Consider the following 17,740-nt stretch of genomic DNA (forward strand, 5'->3'; position numbering starts at 1 on the left):
GAACGTGGTACATTCAGGCATTTGGAAATTGTTACCAAGGATGAACCAGACTTGTGGAGGTCTACAATTTTTTATCTGAGGTCTTGGCTGATTTCTTTTGATTTTCCCATGAAGTCAAGCAAAGAGGCACTGCGTTTAAAGGTAGGCCTTAAAATACATTCACAGGTACAAATGACTCAAATGATGTTAATTAGCCAATCATAAGATTCTAAAGCCATGACATCATTTTATGGAATTTTCCAATCTGTTTAAAGGCACAGTCAATTTAGTGTATGTAAACTTCTGACCCACTGGAATTGTAATACAGTGAATTGTAAGTTAAATAATCTGTCTGTAAACAATTGTTGTCAAAATTACTTGTATCATGCACACAGTAGATGTCCTAACCTACTTGCCAAAACTATAGTTTGTTGACAAGACATTTGTGGAGTGGTTGAAAACGAGTTTTAATGACTCCAATCTAAGTGTATGTAAACTTCCAACTTCAACTGTATGTTACTGTCACTATTGAGAGTGAAGGCACTTACAACTGAATGCAATGTGTTTTATTAGCCACATGGTTTGGTTGTTTTTGGAGGCTGATCCTTCTGGCTGTCTCCATGGTGCTGCCTGTCCAACTCGTCAGATAGTTCATGTTGAACCAGGACAGAATTAATTGACTGCCGGCTGCTCTGGATATGAAAGGGCCCTTGCCTGCCCTTTCTATAGTATTCATCACGCATCTCAGAAATCTCTGTCCCTCTCATTGCTATCAATCCCTCCCTCCATCTCTTCTCCCCATCTCCCTCCCTCTCTCCTTTCCATCTCTCTCCCTCTCTTCTCCCCATCTCCCTCCCTCTCTCCCCATCTCCCTCCCTCTATTCTCCCCATCTCCCTCCCGCTCTCTCCCCATCTCCCTCCCTCAGTCCTCCTCATCTCCCTCCTTCTCTTCTCCCCATCTCCCTCCCTCAGTCCTCCCCATCTCCCTCCCTCTCTCTCCCCATCTCCCTCCCTTCTCCCCATCTCCCTCCCTCTCTTCTCCCCATCTCCCTCCCTCAGTCCTCCCCATCTCCCTCCCTCTCTCCTCCACAATCTCCCTCCCTTTCTCTCCCCATCTCCCTCCCACTCTCTCCTCATCTCCCTCCCTCCCTTCTCCCCATCTCCCTCCCACTCTCTCCCCATCTCCCTCCCACTCTCTCCTCATCTCCCTCCCCATCTCCCTCCCTCCCTCTCTTCTCCCCATCTCTCTCCCTTTCTCTCCCCATCTCCCTCCCACTCTCTCCTCATCTCCTCCCTCTCTCTCCCCATCTCGCTCCCTTCTCCCCATCTCCCTCCCTCTCTCCTCCACAATCTCCCTCCCTCTCTCTCCCCATCTCCCTCCCTCCCTCTCTTCTCCCCATCTCCCTCCCTCAGTCCTCCCCATCTCCCTCCCTCTCTCCTCCACAATCTCCCTCCCCATCTCCCTCCCTCTCTTCTCCCCATCTCCCTCCCTCAGTCCTCCCCATCTCCCTCACTCTCTCCTCCACAATCTCCTTCCTGCCCTTCTTCCAATCTCCCTCCCTCTCGCCCCATCTCCCTCCCTCCCTTTTCCCCATCTCCCTCTCTCCCTTCTCCCCATCTCCCTCCCTCCCTTTTCCCCATCTCCCTCTCTCCATTCTCCCCATCTCCCTCCCTCCCTTCTCCCCATCTCCCTCCCTCTCTTCTCCCCATCTCTCTCCCTTTCTCTCCCCATCTCCCTCCCACTCTCTCCTCATCTCCCTCCCTCTCTCTCCCCATCTCGCTCCCTTCTCCCCATCTCCCTCCCTCTCTCCTCCACAATCTCCCTCCCTCTCTCTCCCCATCTCCCTCCCTCCCTCTCTTCTCCCCATCTCCCTCCCTCAGTCCTCCCCATCTCCCTCCCTCTCTCCTCCACAATCTCCCTCCCCATCTCCCTCCCTCTCTTCTCCCCATCTCCCTCCCTCAGTCCTCCCCATCTCCCTCACTCTCTCCTCCACAATCTCCTTCCTGCCCTTCTTCCAATCTCCCTCCCTCTCGCCCCATCTCCCTCCCGCCCTTTTCCCCATCTCCCTCTCTCCCTTCTCCCCATCTCCCTCCCTCCCTTTCCCCATCTCCCTCTCTCCATTCTCCCCATCTCCCTCCCTCCCTTCTCCCCATCTCCTTCTCTCTCTTCTCCCCATCTCCCTCCCCCTCTCTCCCCATCTCCCTCCCACCCTCTCCTCATCTCCCTCCATCTCCCTCACTCTCTTCTCCCCATCTCCATCCCACAGTCCTCCCCATCTCCCTCCCTCTCTCCTCCCCATCTCCCTCCCTCTCCCCTCCCCATCGCCCTCTCTCCACCCCCCATCTCTTCTCCCAATCTCCCTCCTCCCCATCTCTCTCCCTCCTCCCCAGACACCTCAAAGGGAGAGTCGTGACTTACTCCAATCCTAGGAGGAATTGTCACCGTCCTCACATGGCTGCACATGGACAGACTTGTTCTGTTCAACTTCAATCAGAACATTCCCATCATTTTTATGGAGGTTTTTAAATCAATAGAATATATTTGAAATGCTAAGAAAGTGACCCCAATTCCCAATTCCTTTGAGTATTTTGACATGCACACCAAAATATTGAAATTCTGCCAATTCAGTTCTCCGTATTTTCTACGGATTTTTCATAGAATGATTCAAATTGATATGACCACAATTCCAATTATGTTTTTGACTTGAAACCCAATAGTTTTTTTTAACATAGTATAAGTCACAAGCATATTGATAAAGCTTTTATTATTATAAGTAATTCATCATTTCACAGAATACTGCATTGCAACATGACAACGGAAAATTATGTGGCCATAATATTCTCCAGTGAACTTCCAGAATACTCAATTTGTGCTGTCAACATGCTTCATAGTAGAATGTCCTTTATCCCTACAATACTGTCAACTCTATTGTTCACTAAGAAAACAACATGAACCATGAGAAAACAGTGTCTGCTTTATTACCAGCATGCAAAACAACACTTCATGCATCTGCCTTATCTGCAATATGGACTACTGAGGACGCAGACGTTTCTAAACGCAGGTAGCTAGTTCATTCACTGTGGTCCAAAATGTTTTACAATGTATGAATATCAAGAAATTTAGCAAAATCTCAACAAACTCTTATAAAAAAAGGAACGGGGGTGTTCTATACATTCCTTCATCGATAGTTGTTCATCTGTAGGGATGACAGTTTGGTTGTTCGTTTGTGTGTCCCCCCACCATACCAATGCTTTGAATGATACAGTTGCTTTACAGATGCAAGCCTCGGAGGCCACGCATGCACAATGAAAAGAACAAACAAACGAAGAGCAAAACGGTAAACTTTTCAGTTAGTCAGCGTAAGGTGCTATCTGTTGTATCGAGTGCGTTGGGCCCCTCCTCTCAGGGGGCGAATGTCCTGGAAGACTCGAACTCACTGGGCACTTTGGGCTTGATGCCCTTGTTGTTGTAGTAGTCAACCACCTGGTTGGGCACTTCTGCTAGGACAGTCTTCGCCAGCTCTGCAGGTGAGCCCTGGAGAAGGACAGAGAGAAACCTGTCACTTCCTGTAACACTCAGGTAACCTCCCAGTTCCCCAGGTAACCCTCCCAGTTCCTCAGGTAACCCTCCTAGTTCCTCAGGTAACCTCCCAGTTCCCCAGGTAACCCTCCCAGTTCCTCAGGTAACCCACTAGTTCCTCAGGTAACCCTCCCAGTTCCTCAGGTAACCCTCCTAGTTCCTCAGGTAACCCTCCCAGTTCCTCAGGTAACCCACTAGTTCCTCAGGTAACCCTCACAGTTCCTCAGGTAACCCTCCCAGTTCCTCAGGTAACCCTCCTAGTTCCTCAGGTAACCCTCCCAGTTCCTCAGGTAACCCTCCTAGTTCCTCAGGTAACCATCCTAGTTCCTCAGGTAACCCTCCTAGTTCCCCAGGTAACCATCCCAGTTCCTCAGGTATCCCTCCTAGTTCCTCAGGTAACCTCCTAGTTCCTCAGGTAACCATCCCAGTTCCTCAGGTAACCCTCCCAGTTCCTCAGGTAACCCTCCTAGTTCCTCAGGTAACCCTCCTAGTTCCTCAGGTAACCATCCCAGTTCCTCAGGTAACCCTCCTAGTTCCTCAGGTAACCTCCTAGTTCCTCAGGTAACCATCCCAGTTCCTCAGGTAACCCTCCCAGTTCCTCAGGTAACCCTCCTAGTTCCTCAGGTAACCCTCCTAGTTCCTCAGGTAACCCTCACAGTTCCTCAGGTAACCCTCCTAGTTCCTCAGGTAACCCTCCTAGTTCCTCAGGTAACCCTCACAGTTCCTCAGGTAACCCTCACAGTTCCTCATGTAACCATCCCAGTTCCTCAGGTAACCCTCCCAGTTCCTCAGGTAACCCTCCCAGTTCCTCAGATAAACCTCACAGTTCCTCAGGTAACCCTCCCAGTTCCTCGGGTAACCCTCCCAGTTCCTCAGGTAACCCTCCTAATTCCAGTAAAGACTCACATGTTTGAAGTTGCGGAAGGGGACGAACTGGACGATGTCTCGTAGGCAGGGCTCCCCCTTGGGCGAGCGAAGGATTCCATCATCTCCATCCAGCATCTGCATGTCACTGAAGTCAGCACTTCCCACGCCTACAATAATGATGGACATGGGCAAGTGGGAGGCTTGGACGATGGCCTCGCGGGTGTCTGCCATGTCTGTGATCACTCCGTCCGTTAGGATGAGCAGAATGAAGTACTGCTGCAGATATAAAGGAAGGCAATGACTGGGGAGAAACGTGAGAGAGTAATGTCTGTGGGGTGTGTTGGAAATACATGTTGAGCATAACTCTAAAACGTTGCGGAAGTCTCCCATTGACATCAATACATGATTTAAGCTCAATCTAGGTTCAAGCTATGCTCCCAATCGATTGGTTCCAAGGAGAGGAGGACAACTGACAGCTAGCTTACCATGGCCTCCTTGGTGTGCATTTCCTGTGAAGCGGAGCTGGCTACTTTCTGGATGATGGGGGCGATGTTGGTGGGGCCGTAGAGCTGAAGCTTAGGAAGGCATGTCTGATAGGCCTCCACCACCCCTTGGATACCTGCACACCCATAGACATATGTTGGAAAAACACAGAATAACACACACACAGTAACACTCACAGTCATGTACTTCTGGAGAACTCTGGGTATTTGGGGACACACGACCATCAGCAATGCACACAGGTGTGAAGGTATCTTTGTGGAGTAATTGAGACCCATGATATTCCAGGATATTTGTGTTATAGTTGTGTTATTGCCTACCCTCACCACCTGGGGGCGGCCTGTCAGGAAGTCCAGGATTCAGTTTCAGACAGTAGTGTTCAGTCAAAGGGTCCTGAGCTTAGTGATGAGATTTGTGGGCACTATGGTGTTGAACGCTGAGCTGTAGTCGATGAACTGTGTTCTCACATGGGAGAGGGCAGTGTGGAATGCAATAGAGGTTACGTCATCTGTGGATCTGTTGGGATGGTATGCAAATTTAATTGGAGTGGGTATGTGAATTGGAGTGGGTCCACACAGAGAGAGAGAGAGAGAGATTTAATTTAATCAGTGAGAGGCTCTCCTGATGGGATGAGAGTGTGAGTGTGTGGAGAGGTGTAGAGCAGCAACATTAAGACATCTGGAGGTCTCATTACTGAAAACTATACTGCAGACATCTGGAGGTCTGATCACTGACCACTATACTGCAGACATCTGGAGGTCTGATCACTGACCACTATACTGCAGACATCTGGAGATCTGATCACTAACCACTATACTGCAGACATCTGGAGATCTGATCACTGACCACTATACTGCAGACATCTGGAGGTCTGATTACTGACCACTATACTGCAGACATCTGGAGGTCTGATTACTGACCACTATACTGCAGACATCTGGAGGTCTCATTACTGACCACTATACTGCAGACATCTGGAGGTCTGATTACTGACCACTATACTGCAGACATCTGGAGGTCTGATCACTGACCACTGTACTGCAGACACCTGGAGGTCTCATTACTGACCACTATACTGCAGACATCTGGAGGTCTGATCACTGACCACTATACTGCAATGTGGATGTGGACACCTGCTCGTCGAACATCTCATTGTCATGCTGAAACAGGAAAGGGCCTTCCCCAAACTATTGCCACAAAGTTGGAAGCACATAATTGTCTAGATTGTCATTGTATGCTATAGCGTTAAGATTTCCCATCACTGGAGCTAAGGGGCCTAGCCCGAACCGTGAAAAACAGACAGAACTTTTATTCCTCCTTCTCCAAACTTTACATTGGCATTAGACATGGTTATCTTAGGTCTGTATGCGGCTGCTTAGCCATGGAAACCCATTTCATGAAGCTCCCGACGAACAATACGTTCTTCCAGTTCTGTGAGCTTGTGGCATACTACGTCGCGGCTAAGCCATTGTTGCTCCTAGAGGTTTCCACTTCACAATAACAGCACATACAGTTGACCGGAGCAGCTCTAGCAGGGCAGAAATTTGACGAACTGACTTGTTGGAAAGGTGGCATCCTATGACGATGTCATGTTGAAAGTCACTGAGCTCTTCAGTAAGGACATTCTACTGCCAATGTTTTTGTATGACTGTGTGCTTGATTTTATACACCTGTCAGCAACAGGTGTGGCTGAAATAGCCGAATCCACTCATTTGAAGGGGTGTCCACATACGTTTGTATATATAGTGTATCTTACACAAGCACAAACACCGGCACGTACACACACAGGCAGTCTCAGCTTGCCACTCCCTCTACCCACAGTAATGCAAACGTTCACCTTCAAACAGATATCAATATCAATAATTGGTACAGGCACAAAGGAAGACAGTTTTTGACTGAGCGTGGGTGTGTGCGCGCATTGGTGTGTGTCCACATCTAACAGCATCTGTACGACAGTCAGTTTTCTTGCATGAAAAACTGCAAGCTATGCCCTCTGCCTTGGGAGGTGGGCTGAAAGCTTGCCTGACAGAGGAGTACTGAGACTGGTAAGAATCTCTGGACTGGATCAGAACCTGTCTGGCTCCTCTCCACCCATCCAGGGCAGCTGCCAATCAAAACTAGCAAGATAATAGAGTGACACGAATACAAGGTAGAAAGTGGAGGATGAGCTGAAAAGCTGAAAAAGTGTTAGGGCTATGTGCAGGTAAGCTGGATAGATCAAATGAGATCAATTTAATTAAACTTGGCAACTTTGTAACATATTTAACTCTATGAGAATGAAGCCTCACTTTTCAAGGAGAATCATATTCACTTGATAATGACGCACTTGAAGTCAGAAGTTGACATACACTTAGGTTGGAGTCATTAAAACTCATTCTTCAACCACTCCACAAATTTCTTGTTTTGGAAAGTTGGTTAGGACATCTACTTTGTGCAAGACACAAGTAATTTTTCCAACAATTGTTTACAGACAGATTATTTCACTTATAATTAACCGTATCACAATTCCAGTGGGTCAGAAGTTTACATACACTAAGTTGACTGTGTCATGAAACAGCTTTGAAAATTCCCTAAATTGATGTCATGGCTTCAGAAGCTTCTGAAAGGCTAATTGACATAATTTGAGTCAATTGGAGGTGTACCTGTGGATGTATAGTACGCAAGTATAAACACCATGGGACCACTGATCTGATGAAACAAAAATAGAACTGTTTGGCCATAATGTCCATCGTTATGTTTGGAGGAAAAAGGGGAAGGCTTGCAAGCCGAAGAACACCATCCCAACCGTGAAGCCGGGAGGGCAGCATCATGTTGTGGGGGTGCTCTGCTGCAGGAGGGACTGGTGCACAACAAAGTCAAGGTATTGGAGTGGCCATCACAAAGCCCTGACCTCAATCCCATAGAAAAATTGTGGGCAGAACTGAGAAAGCGTGTGCGAGCAAGGAGGCCTACAAACCTGACTCAGTTACACCAGCGCTGTCAGGAGGAATGTGCCAAAATTCACCCAACTTATTATGGGAAGCTTGTGGAAGGCTACCCGGAACATTTGATTCAAGTTAAACAATTTAAAGGCAATGCTACCAAATACTAATTGAGTGTATGTACACAAAGGATGTGTTTATACCACCTGTTTAACCTATTCGAGGCAGTATTACATTTTGTTTATGTTATAAAACATTTGTCTTGCTAGCAGCTTTAGAAAAGTATTTCTCTCCAGGGAGTTATGTTTTAGACATTCAGAAAACATTATTTCTCTCCAGGGAGTATTACACAAAGGGCTGTTGCGGTGACCGTATTACCCCCACACCGGCGGTCACGAGTCATGAAGGCAGTCAAATTCCACGTGAGCGTTTAGTCACGGTAATTAAGCTTCTCTGAGCTCTGATGCTGCTGATGGTCATTAGTAGCCTACCAAACTAGCTAACTACCTGGTACTCAGAACTATATTGTCCCTCTAATCACTCTGACATCAATGCAAATATAATTGAAAATCTAATCAAACACTTAATGAGAGTCCATGAGCTCATGTGCGCAACATTTCTATAGGCTATGCAATTGGGAGAGAAAACAGAGTGATGGCCTCTATTAAAAAGAGGAGGTTCCCATCAGCTTTCTGTAGGCTAGGCCTACGATATTTATTTTTCAACTTTCCTAATATTAAGTAAATTGCTTATATTTCTAACAGGAGTATAGCCTACCTGGCTGGCATGAAAATGAACCATGGGAAAAGTGTCCTCCATTCACTATTTAAGTGCGGAGATGACATGTATTTTTTCCCCTGCCGCTGTTGTTTTGAGACAGGTGAAGGATAATGGTCCATTCTAAATCAAAACAAATTTCACACATATATATTATTTAGTATATGTAATGACAAGATTAAATCAAGAATAGTCTGATGGGTGAAAATATTAGCTTATCACTTGTGAATTATATATTATCACTTGTGAATAATGCCCAGCATGAGACACATTGCCTTTTTAAGTTGTTTACTTTTTCTAATCATAGTCGCACACCTCATGTAGCCTAGCTCATTGGCCTATATGTTTTGATAAGGTTCGTATCACAACTAAAGTGTCCAAATAACTTCTTAAAATTAAGCACATTAATCCACGTTACAAGGGGTGTAGAGTCTGACTGGCATACACATGCAGTGCGTTAGTTTCACGTTTGAGGAAGATAATTTTCACAAAAGAAATGCACCTTTATAATAAAAGCATTACAAGCCAAATCACATTTGTGGCCACTTTTGATAATGGTGTTTTCCCACTAATGGAACATTCGTGCATATAGCCTATGTGTGCGCATTGCTGCTCTTATAATGTGAAGAAATAGCATAATAGTGTATCACATTTGAAGTTAAACGTTCTAATCTGTTGCGTCAGCCTCATTGCGTAAAAACTTTTTTTGGGGGGGGGGGGGGGGATGCTAGTGGTTGTATTAAATTTGGGGTCTATCACATCCCACAACAGCTCCAGACTATGTTTGGAATATTTATTTATCGCACAGAATAGGTAAACTTTTGTACTATGGGGGATAGTAGATTGACATAGGTTAGTTCTTTTGCTGTTAGTTAGACCTATTCATCTTGTAGGCTGAAAAGTAAGTGTGGACAGTTCTTCCAATATCTTCAATATGCACCTTGGAATTGGATAAGGGCGCGCACAGTTGTGTCCCCAAAGTGTCTGTCTTCACTTGTAGCCTGTGGGAAGACCCGATCACGAGATCGGGTCTCCCGATCACGAGAGCCATGTGAGTGAGAGGTGCTTTGGAGCAGCAGCACTCAGGTAGTAGGGAACAACAGCCACTGGACGCAAAAGGAATGGAGTTTCTTTAGGGTGCATTAGGGCCACACAAAGGGGATGCCGCCGGCAGGGCTTTCTCCTATAGAGCTCCATTTTTATGGAATGGTCTGCCTACCCATGTGAGAGACGCAGACTCGGTCTCAACCTTTAAGTCTTTACTGAAGACTCATCTCTTCAGTGGGTCATATGATTGAGTGTAGTCTGACCCAGGAGTGTGAAGGTGAACTGAAAGGCTCTGGAGCAAAGAACCGCCCTTGCTGTCTCTGCCTGGCCGGTTCCCCTCTTTCCACTGGGATTCTCTGCCTCTAACCCTATTACAGGGGCTGAGTCACTGGCTTACTGGTGCTCTTTCATGCCGTCCCTAGGAGGGGTGCGTCACTTGAGTGGGTTGGGTCACTGATGTGATCTCCTTGTCTGGGTTGGCGCCCCCCCCTTGGGTTGTGCCGTGGCGGAGATCTTTGTGGGCTATAGTCAGCCTTGTCTCAAGATGGTAAGTTGGTGGTTGAAGATATCCCTCTAGTGGTGTGGGGGCTGTGCTTTGGCAAAGTGGGCGGGGTTATATCGTTCCTTTTTGGCCCTGTCCGTGGGTATCATCGGATGGGGCCACAGTGTCTCCTGACCCCTCCTGTCTCAGCCTCCAGTATTGATGCTGCAGTAGTTTATGTGTCGGGGGCTAGGGTCAGTTTGTTATATCTGGAGTACTTCTCCTGTCTTATCCGGTGTCCTGTGTGAATTTAAGTATGCTCTCTCTAATTCTCTATTTCTCTCTTTCTTTCTGCTGCTCCAGTTTCAACTGTTCTGCCTGCGGCTATGGAATCCTGACCTGTTCACCGGACGTGCTACCTGTCCCAGACCTATTATTTGACCATGCTGGTCATTTATGAACATTTGAACATCTTGGCCATGTTGTGTTGTAGTCTCCACCCGGCACAGCCAGAAGAGGACTGGCCACCCCACATAGCCTGGTTCCTCTCTAGGTTTCTTCCAAGGTTATGGCCTTTCTAGGGAGTTTTTCCTAGCCAACTTGCTTCAACACCTGCATTGCTTGCTGTTTGGGGTTTTAGGCTGGGTTTCTGTACAGCACTTTGAGATATCAGCTGATGTACGAAGGGCTATATAAATACATTTGATTTGATTTGATTTGAACAGCCTGCACAAAAAAACAAAGCAGAGCTCATGCCTTTCAAGCAACTTTTTTGAAATCATCATTGGAGTCACATCATGCAGCCTTACAATGTACTAAAAATCAAAACATATAGCCCAACATTTGTAGAACAACTAAAGTTACATTAATAACTCTAAATTAAGCATATAGGAGTACCTATTTCTATGTTAACCACTCAATACAGAATAGCAGCATGTGCGCACTTTCTCAAATCAATTGGAGGAAATATCCTTTCTATTTTATTCAGCTTTGTTCAATTGTATTCCTCATACTATATAATAATGCCATGGAATTCTAACCAGATCTTGTCTGCTAAATGAACTAGTGTATCCCACAGTCATATGGCATAGCCAGATCAGGACCTAACACAACATGCTACTCTGTTGTTCTGAAATAGACTACATTTTCTTCATATCATGTTTCTTTAGACCTGTCTAAAATACATAATGGATTCATTAGACTTTTTAAAATGTAGATGTTCCAAAGGTCTGCATCAGTAGCTTGTAGGCTGTGTGGAAGCCAAAATATGTTAAATGTGTTTATGTTAATTAACGGTCATTTGGAACAATGCTTGACAATTACCGGCTGACTAAATGTTGTGACTGCCACAGCCCTAACCCAGACCATTATTCATTCGGACTGCCAGATGGTGAAGATTCATCACTCCAGAGAACGGGTTTCCAATGTCAATGAGCTTTACACAACTCCAGCCGACACTTGGCATTGTGCATAGTGATATTAGGCATGGACGAAGAGTTCTTGTACTGATGTTTCTTCCAGAGGCAGTTTGGAACTCAGTAGTAGTGTTGCAACCGAGGACAGACGATTTTTACGTGCTGAGCGCTTCAGCACCCAGCGGTCTGTTCTGTAAGCTTGTGTAGCATACCACTTCGAGGCTGAGATGTTGTTGCTCTTAGATGTTTCCACTTCACAATAACATCCCTTACCGGGGCTGCTGTAGCAGGGCAGAAATTTGAAGAACTGACTTGTTGGAAAGGTGGAATCCTATGATGGTGCCATGTTGAAAGTCACCTAGCTTTTCAGTAAGGCCATTCTACTGCCAATGTTTGTCTATGGAGATTGCATGGCTGTGTGCTAATTTTTTTTACACCTGTCAACAACGGGTGTGGCGGAAATAGCCGAATCCACTCATTTGAAAGAATGTCCACATACTATTGCATATATAGTGTACATTACAATCAAATTGCCACTGTAGCCTACTACTTGGCCATTGTTAAAGCAGTCAGATAAAGCTAGTACAGCCTCACTGTTCACAGTAAAACAGTCAAATAAAGCTGGTACAGCCTCAGTGTTCACAGTAAAACAGTCAAATAAAGCTGGTACAGCCTCACTGTTCACAGTAAAACAGTCAAATAAAGCTGGTACAGCCTCACTGTTCACAGTAAAACAGTCAAATAAAGCTGGTACAGCCTCAGTGTTCACAGTAAAACAGTCAAATAAAGCTAGTACAGCCTCAGTGTTCACAGTAAAACAGTCAAATAAAGCTGGTACAGCCTCAGTGTTCACAGTAAAACAGTCAAATAAAGCTGGTACAGAATCACTGTTCACAGTAAAACAGTCAAATAAAGCTGGTACAGCCTCAGTGTTCACAGTAAAACAGTCAAATAAAGCTGGTACAGCCTCACTGTTCACAGTAAAACAGTCAAATAAAGCTGGTACAGCCTCAGTGTTCACAGTAAAACAGTCAAATAAAGCTGGTACAGCCTCACTGTTCACAGTAAAACAGTCAAATAAAGCTGGTACAGCTTCAGGGTTCACAGTAAAACAGTCAAATAAAGCTGGTACAGCCTCAGTTTTCACAGTAAACTCTGCGGTTGCTGTAACCGTTACCCACCCCGGTGTCTGTGCGGTAGTTCTAACCCTCGGGGCTCATTATCTGACTACAGCACAGACCTGGCCTCTCTCCTCCAGACATGATGTCCCTGTGGGGCAGTAAGGGTATTTAGCATTAACAGTCAACTTTAATGTGAAGAAAGGAAGGCTGGCTGCCACCAGGTTGATTGACGTACGTTGATCCCCTGTAGTGTGCGATGACAGCGGCTTCATCCAGGCCTGTCTGTGGGACTTTATGCAGGTCACCTTTGGCTGTTCAACATTTTCCTGACGCCGTTTCGATTCTGAACAACTGTAGACTCACTGGTAAAACGTTTTATTGATGCATCCCTACAAAGTGTTTGGGCCGGCATGAGGAGAGAATGTGATAAATGTGATTTTATTATCTGGTTAATGTGTTATTAAAGACATGTGGTTTTATTGTCTGGTTAATGTGTTATTAAAGACATGTGGTTTTATTGTCTGGTTAATGTGTTATTAAAGACATGTGGTTTTATTGTCTGGTTAATGTGTTATTAAAGACATGTGGTTTTATTGTCTGGTTAATGTGTTATTAAAGATATGTGGTTTTATTATCTGGTTAATGTGTTATTAAAGACATGTGGTTTTATTGTCTGGTTAATGTTTTATTAAAGACATGTGGTTTTATTATCTGGTTAATGTGTTATTAAAGATATGTGGTTTTATTATCTGGTTAATGTGTTATTAAAGATATGTGGTTTTATTATCTGGTTAATGTGTTATTAAAGACATGTGGTTTTATTATCTGGTTAATGTGTTATTAAAGACATGTGGTTTTATTATCTGGTTAATGTGTTATTAAAGATATGTGGTTTTATTATCTGGTTAATGTGTTATTAAAGACATGTGGTTTTATTATCTGGTTAATGTGTTATTAAAGACATGTGGTTTTATTGTCTGGTTAATGTGTTATTAAAGATATGTGGTTTTATTGTCTGGTTAATGTGTTATTAAATATATGTGGTTTTATTATCTGGTTAATGTGTTATTAAAGATATGTGGTTTTATTATCTGGTTAATGTGTTATTAAAGATATGTGGTTTTATTATCTGGTTAATGTGTTATTAAAGATATGTGGTTTTATTATCTGGTTAATGTGTTATTAAAGACATGTGGTTTTATTATCTGGTTAATGTGTTATTAAAGATATGTGGTTTTATTGTCTGGTTAATGTGTTATTAAAGGTAAATTTAAGCTTTTAATATTTAATAGTTATTCAGTGCAAGGGGAAATTGACCCCAATTTTGCCAATTTAAGGTAACAACCCACCCCAGAGCTGGTGTTGAGCATTTGAGATAAAGCATTTTGACAGTCTGATTTCAAAGGCAGGGTGAACCTCTAATCTGTTTGAGGCGAAGCACCTACCTGCACATTCTGGGTTTTCCTCATTAAAATTCACTGCAAAATCGTGAGAAACCTGGAGGAAGATGAAAAATATGGACTATTGATCATCATGGAACAGTGAGACAAAGGAACACACACACACAGGCACACGCACACGCACACGCACGCACATTAACACAGAGTTGGCCAGAAGCAATCAATCACACAATCAAATGTAAAAGTCGACTGATGCATTTATGTGGGTTGGATAATGAGCATAATTGCGAGCCATGGTACCCCCCTCCCCTCCTCTCTGGACCAGAGGCAGCATCATGTGTCAGCCAGGGGTAGCACCAGTCACCCAGGCAGAATGGCCAGTATTTCCTGCTGGGCAGTTCAGTGACTCAGAGAGTCAATCCAGCAGTAGAGAACCCTGGGCTGGACCGGCCCATTCTGTGTGACAGAACAGTGCAGAGCAGAGGCCAGCGGGGTCCAGCGGGGGCCAGCGGGGGCCAGCCGGGTGTCGTAATCACTACAGAAGCAGGAGAGCAGAGCCAGAGTCTCACCTCATCTCATCTTGTCACAGGAGTGATTACGACACCCTGCTGAGGCTGAGCCATAGCCCAACTCTATGAAAAATATGGTTGGAAATTACCTTGAAGTCGGGCGGAATCTGAGCGCCGAAGCCAAACGCTGGGAACATTTTGTCACTGGATTGAAATGCATGCAGGGACAGAAAACAAAAGAGTGATTAGAATTTGAGCGATGGCACACTTGATTTTGAGCCAGGGATTGTTATCTGAAATGTGCATGCCCATAAACAAGTCCATTCTGCTGGTGACCCAGGACTACCATGGGCTCTGAATGACTTCTCATTTACATAACCTCTGAGTCACTGGACAACTAGAGGAAACTTTCACACACAAACTTTGAAAAGTTATTTTTTCAGGAGAGGACAAATCAACATTGAAGTCACGAGCAACAGTCATTGCACAACATTTGATATAATAGCTGTTAATGATTGGCTGAGTGTGATTGGCCTCACCTGTCGTAATCCTGGCAGATCTCCCCTACAGCGACCAGAGCTTTGAGGTACTCGTTAGGCTGGTATGGGTGGATGTAGTGTAGGGAGCAGCTGTTGTGAGGATCTCCGTTCGAGGCGGTGAAATCAATAGCTACCTGGGAAGACAAGTGGCAATCAAAGGGGAGTTTGACTCCAATTACCGCAAATGTATGCACCTTCCCTTTACACCTCTCACTCTGACACACACACCATCCCACCTTCCCTTTACACCTCTCCCTCACTCTGACACACACACCATCCCACCTTCCCTTTACACCTCTCACTCTGACACATACACTATCCCACCTTCCCTTTACACCTCTCACTCTGACACATACACCATCCCACCTTCACTTTACACCTCTCCCTCCCTCTGACACATACACCATCCCACCTTCCCTTTACACCTCTCACTCTGACACATACACCATCCCACCTTCCCTTTACACCTCTCACTCTGACACATACACCATCCCACCTTCCCTTTACACCTCTCACTCTGACACACACACCATCCCACCTTCCCTTTACACCTCTCACTCTGACACATACACCATCCCACCTTCCCTTTACACCTCTCACTCTGACACATACACCATCCCACCTTCCCTTTACACCTCTCACTCTGACACATACACCATCCCACCTTCCCTTTACACCTCTCACTCTGACACATACACCATCCCACCTTCCATTTACAACTCTCCCTCCCTCTGACACACACACCATCCCACCTTCCCTTTACACCTCTCACTCTGACATATACACCATCCCACCTTCCCTTTACACCTCTCACTCTGACACACACACCATCCCACCTTCCCTTTACACCTCTCACTCTGACACATACACCATCCCACCTTCCCTTTACACCTCTCACTCTGACAAACACACCATCCCACCTTCCCTTTACACCTCTCACTCTGACACATACACCATCCCACCTTCCCTTTACACCTCTCACTCTGACACACACACCATCCCACCTTCCCTTTACACCTCTCCCTCACTCTGACACACACACCATCCCACCTTCCCTTTACACCTCTCCCTCACTCTGACACATACACCATCCCACCTTCCCTTTACACCTCTCACTCTGACACACACCATCCCACCTTCCCTTTACACCTCTCACTCTGACACACACACCATCCCACCTTCCCTTTACACCTCTCACTCTGACACATACACCATCCCACCTTCCCTTTACACCTCTCACTCTGACACACACACCATCCCACCTTCCCTTTACACCTCTCACTCTGACACATACACCATCCCACCTTCCCTTTACACCTCTCACTCTGACACACGCACCATCCCACCTTCCCTTTACACCTCTCCCTCACTCTGACACACACACCATCCCACCTTCCCTTTACACCTCTCCCTCACTCTGACACATACACCATCCCACCTTCCCTTTACACCTCTCACTCTGACACACACCATCCCACCTTCCCTTTACACCTCTCACTCTGACACACACACCATCCCACCTTCCCTTTACACCTCTCCCTCACTCTGACACACACACCATCCCACCTTCCCTTTACACCTCTCCCTCACTCTGACACATACACCATCCCACCTTCCCTTTACACCTCTCACTCTGACACACACACCATCCCACCTTCCCTTTACACCTCTCACTCTGACACACACACCATCCCACCTTCCCTTTACACATCTCACTCTGACACACACCATCCCACCTTCCCTTTACACCTCTCACTCTGACACACACACCATCCCACCTTCCCTTTACACCTCTCCCTCACTCTGACACATACACCATCCCACCTTCCCTTTACACCTCTCCCTCACTCTGACACACACCATCCCACCTTCCCTTTACACCTCTCACTCTGACACACACACCATCCCACCTTCCCTTTACACCTCTCACTCTGACACACACACCATCCCACCTTCCCTTTACACCTCTCCCTCACTCTGACACACACACCATCCCACCTTCCCTTTACACCTCTCACTCTGACACATACACCATCCCACCTTCCCTTTACACCTCTCACTCTGACATATACACCATCCCACCTTCCCTTTACACCTCTCCCTCACTCTGACACACACACCATCCCACCTTCCCTTTACACCTCTCCCTCACTCTGACACATACACCATCCCACCTTCACTTTACACCTCTCCCTCACTCTGACACACACACCATCCCACCTTCCCTTTACACCTCTCACTCTGACACACACACCATCCCACCTTCCCTTTACACCTCTCCCTCACTCTGACACACACACCATCCCACCTTCCCTTTACACCTCTCCCTCACTCTGACACATACACCATCCCACCTTCCCTTTACACCTCTCCCTCACTCTGACACACACACCATCCCACCTTCCCTTTACACCTCTCCCTCACTCTGACACATACACCATCCCACCTTCAATTTACACCTCTCCCTCACTCTGACACACACACCATCCCACCTTCCCTTTACACCTCTCACTCTGACACACACACCATCCCACCTTCCCTTTACACCTCTCCCTCACTCTGACACACACACCATCCCACCTTCCCTTTACACCTCTCACTCT

The 17,740-nt window shown here is 46.0% G+C and overlaps 1 protein-coding gene across 2 annotated transcripts in view; it reads right to left on the reverse strand.

Annotated features, from left to right (window-relative positions):
* Positions 1-2,727: 2,727 nt before the first annotated feature.
* LOC110535394 (copine-4) overlaps positions 2,728-17,740 on the reverse strand; it is an 86,098-nt gene continuing 71,085 nt past the window's right edge. For both annotated transcript variants that reach the window (XM_036962016.1, XM_036962010.1), the window contains 6 exons: positions 15,138-15,271; positions 14,748-14,802; positions 14,135-14,186; positions 4,912-5,045; positions 4,466-4,702; positions 2,728-3,514 (listed from right to left, as the gene is read on the reverse strand). In XM_036962016.1, the coding sequence (XP_036817911.1) occupies positions 3,383-3,514; positions 4,466-4,702; positions 4,912-5,045; positions 14,135-14,186; positions 14,748-14,802; positions 15,138-15,271 (744 nt within the window). In that variant the 3' untranslated portion in view covers positions 2,728-3,382. The remainder of the gene's footprint in view (positions 3,515-4,465; positions 4,703-4,911; positions 5,046-14,134; positions 14,187-14,747; positions 14,803-15,137; positions 15,272-17,740) is intronic.

This window comes from Oncorhynchus mykiss, chromosome 2 (assembly GCF_013265735.2).
Source record: "Oncorhynchus mykiss isolate Arlee chromosome 2, USDA_OmykA_1.1, whole genome shotgun sequence".
NCBI classification, from domain to species: Eukaryota; Metazoa; Chordata; class Actinopteri; order Salmoniformes; family Salmonidae; genus Oncorhynchus; species Oncorhynchus mykiss.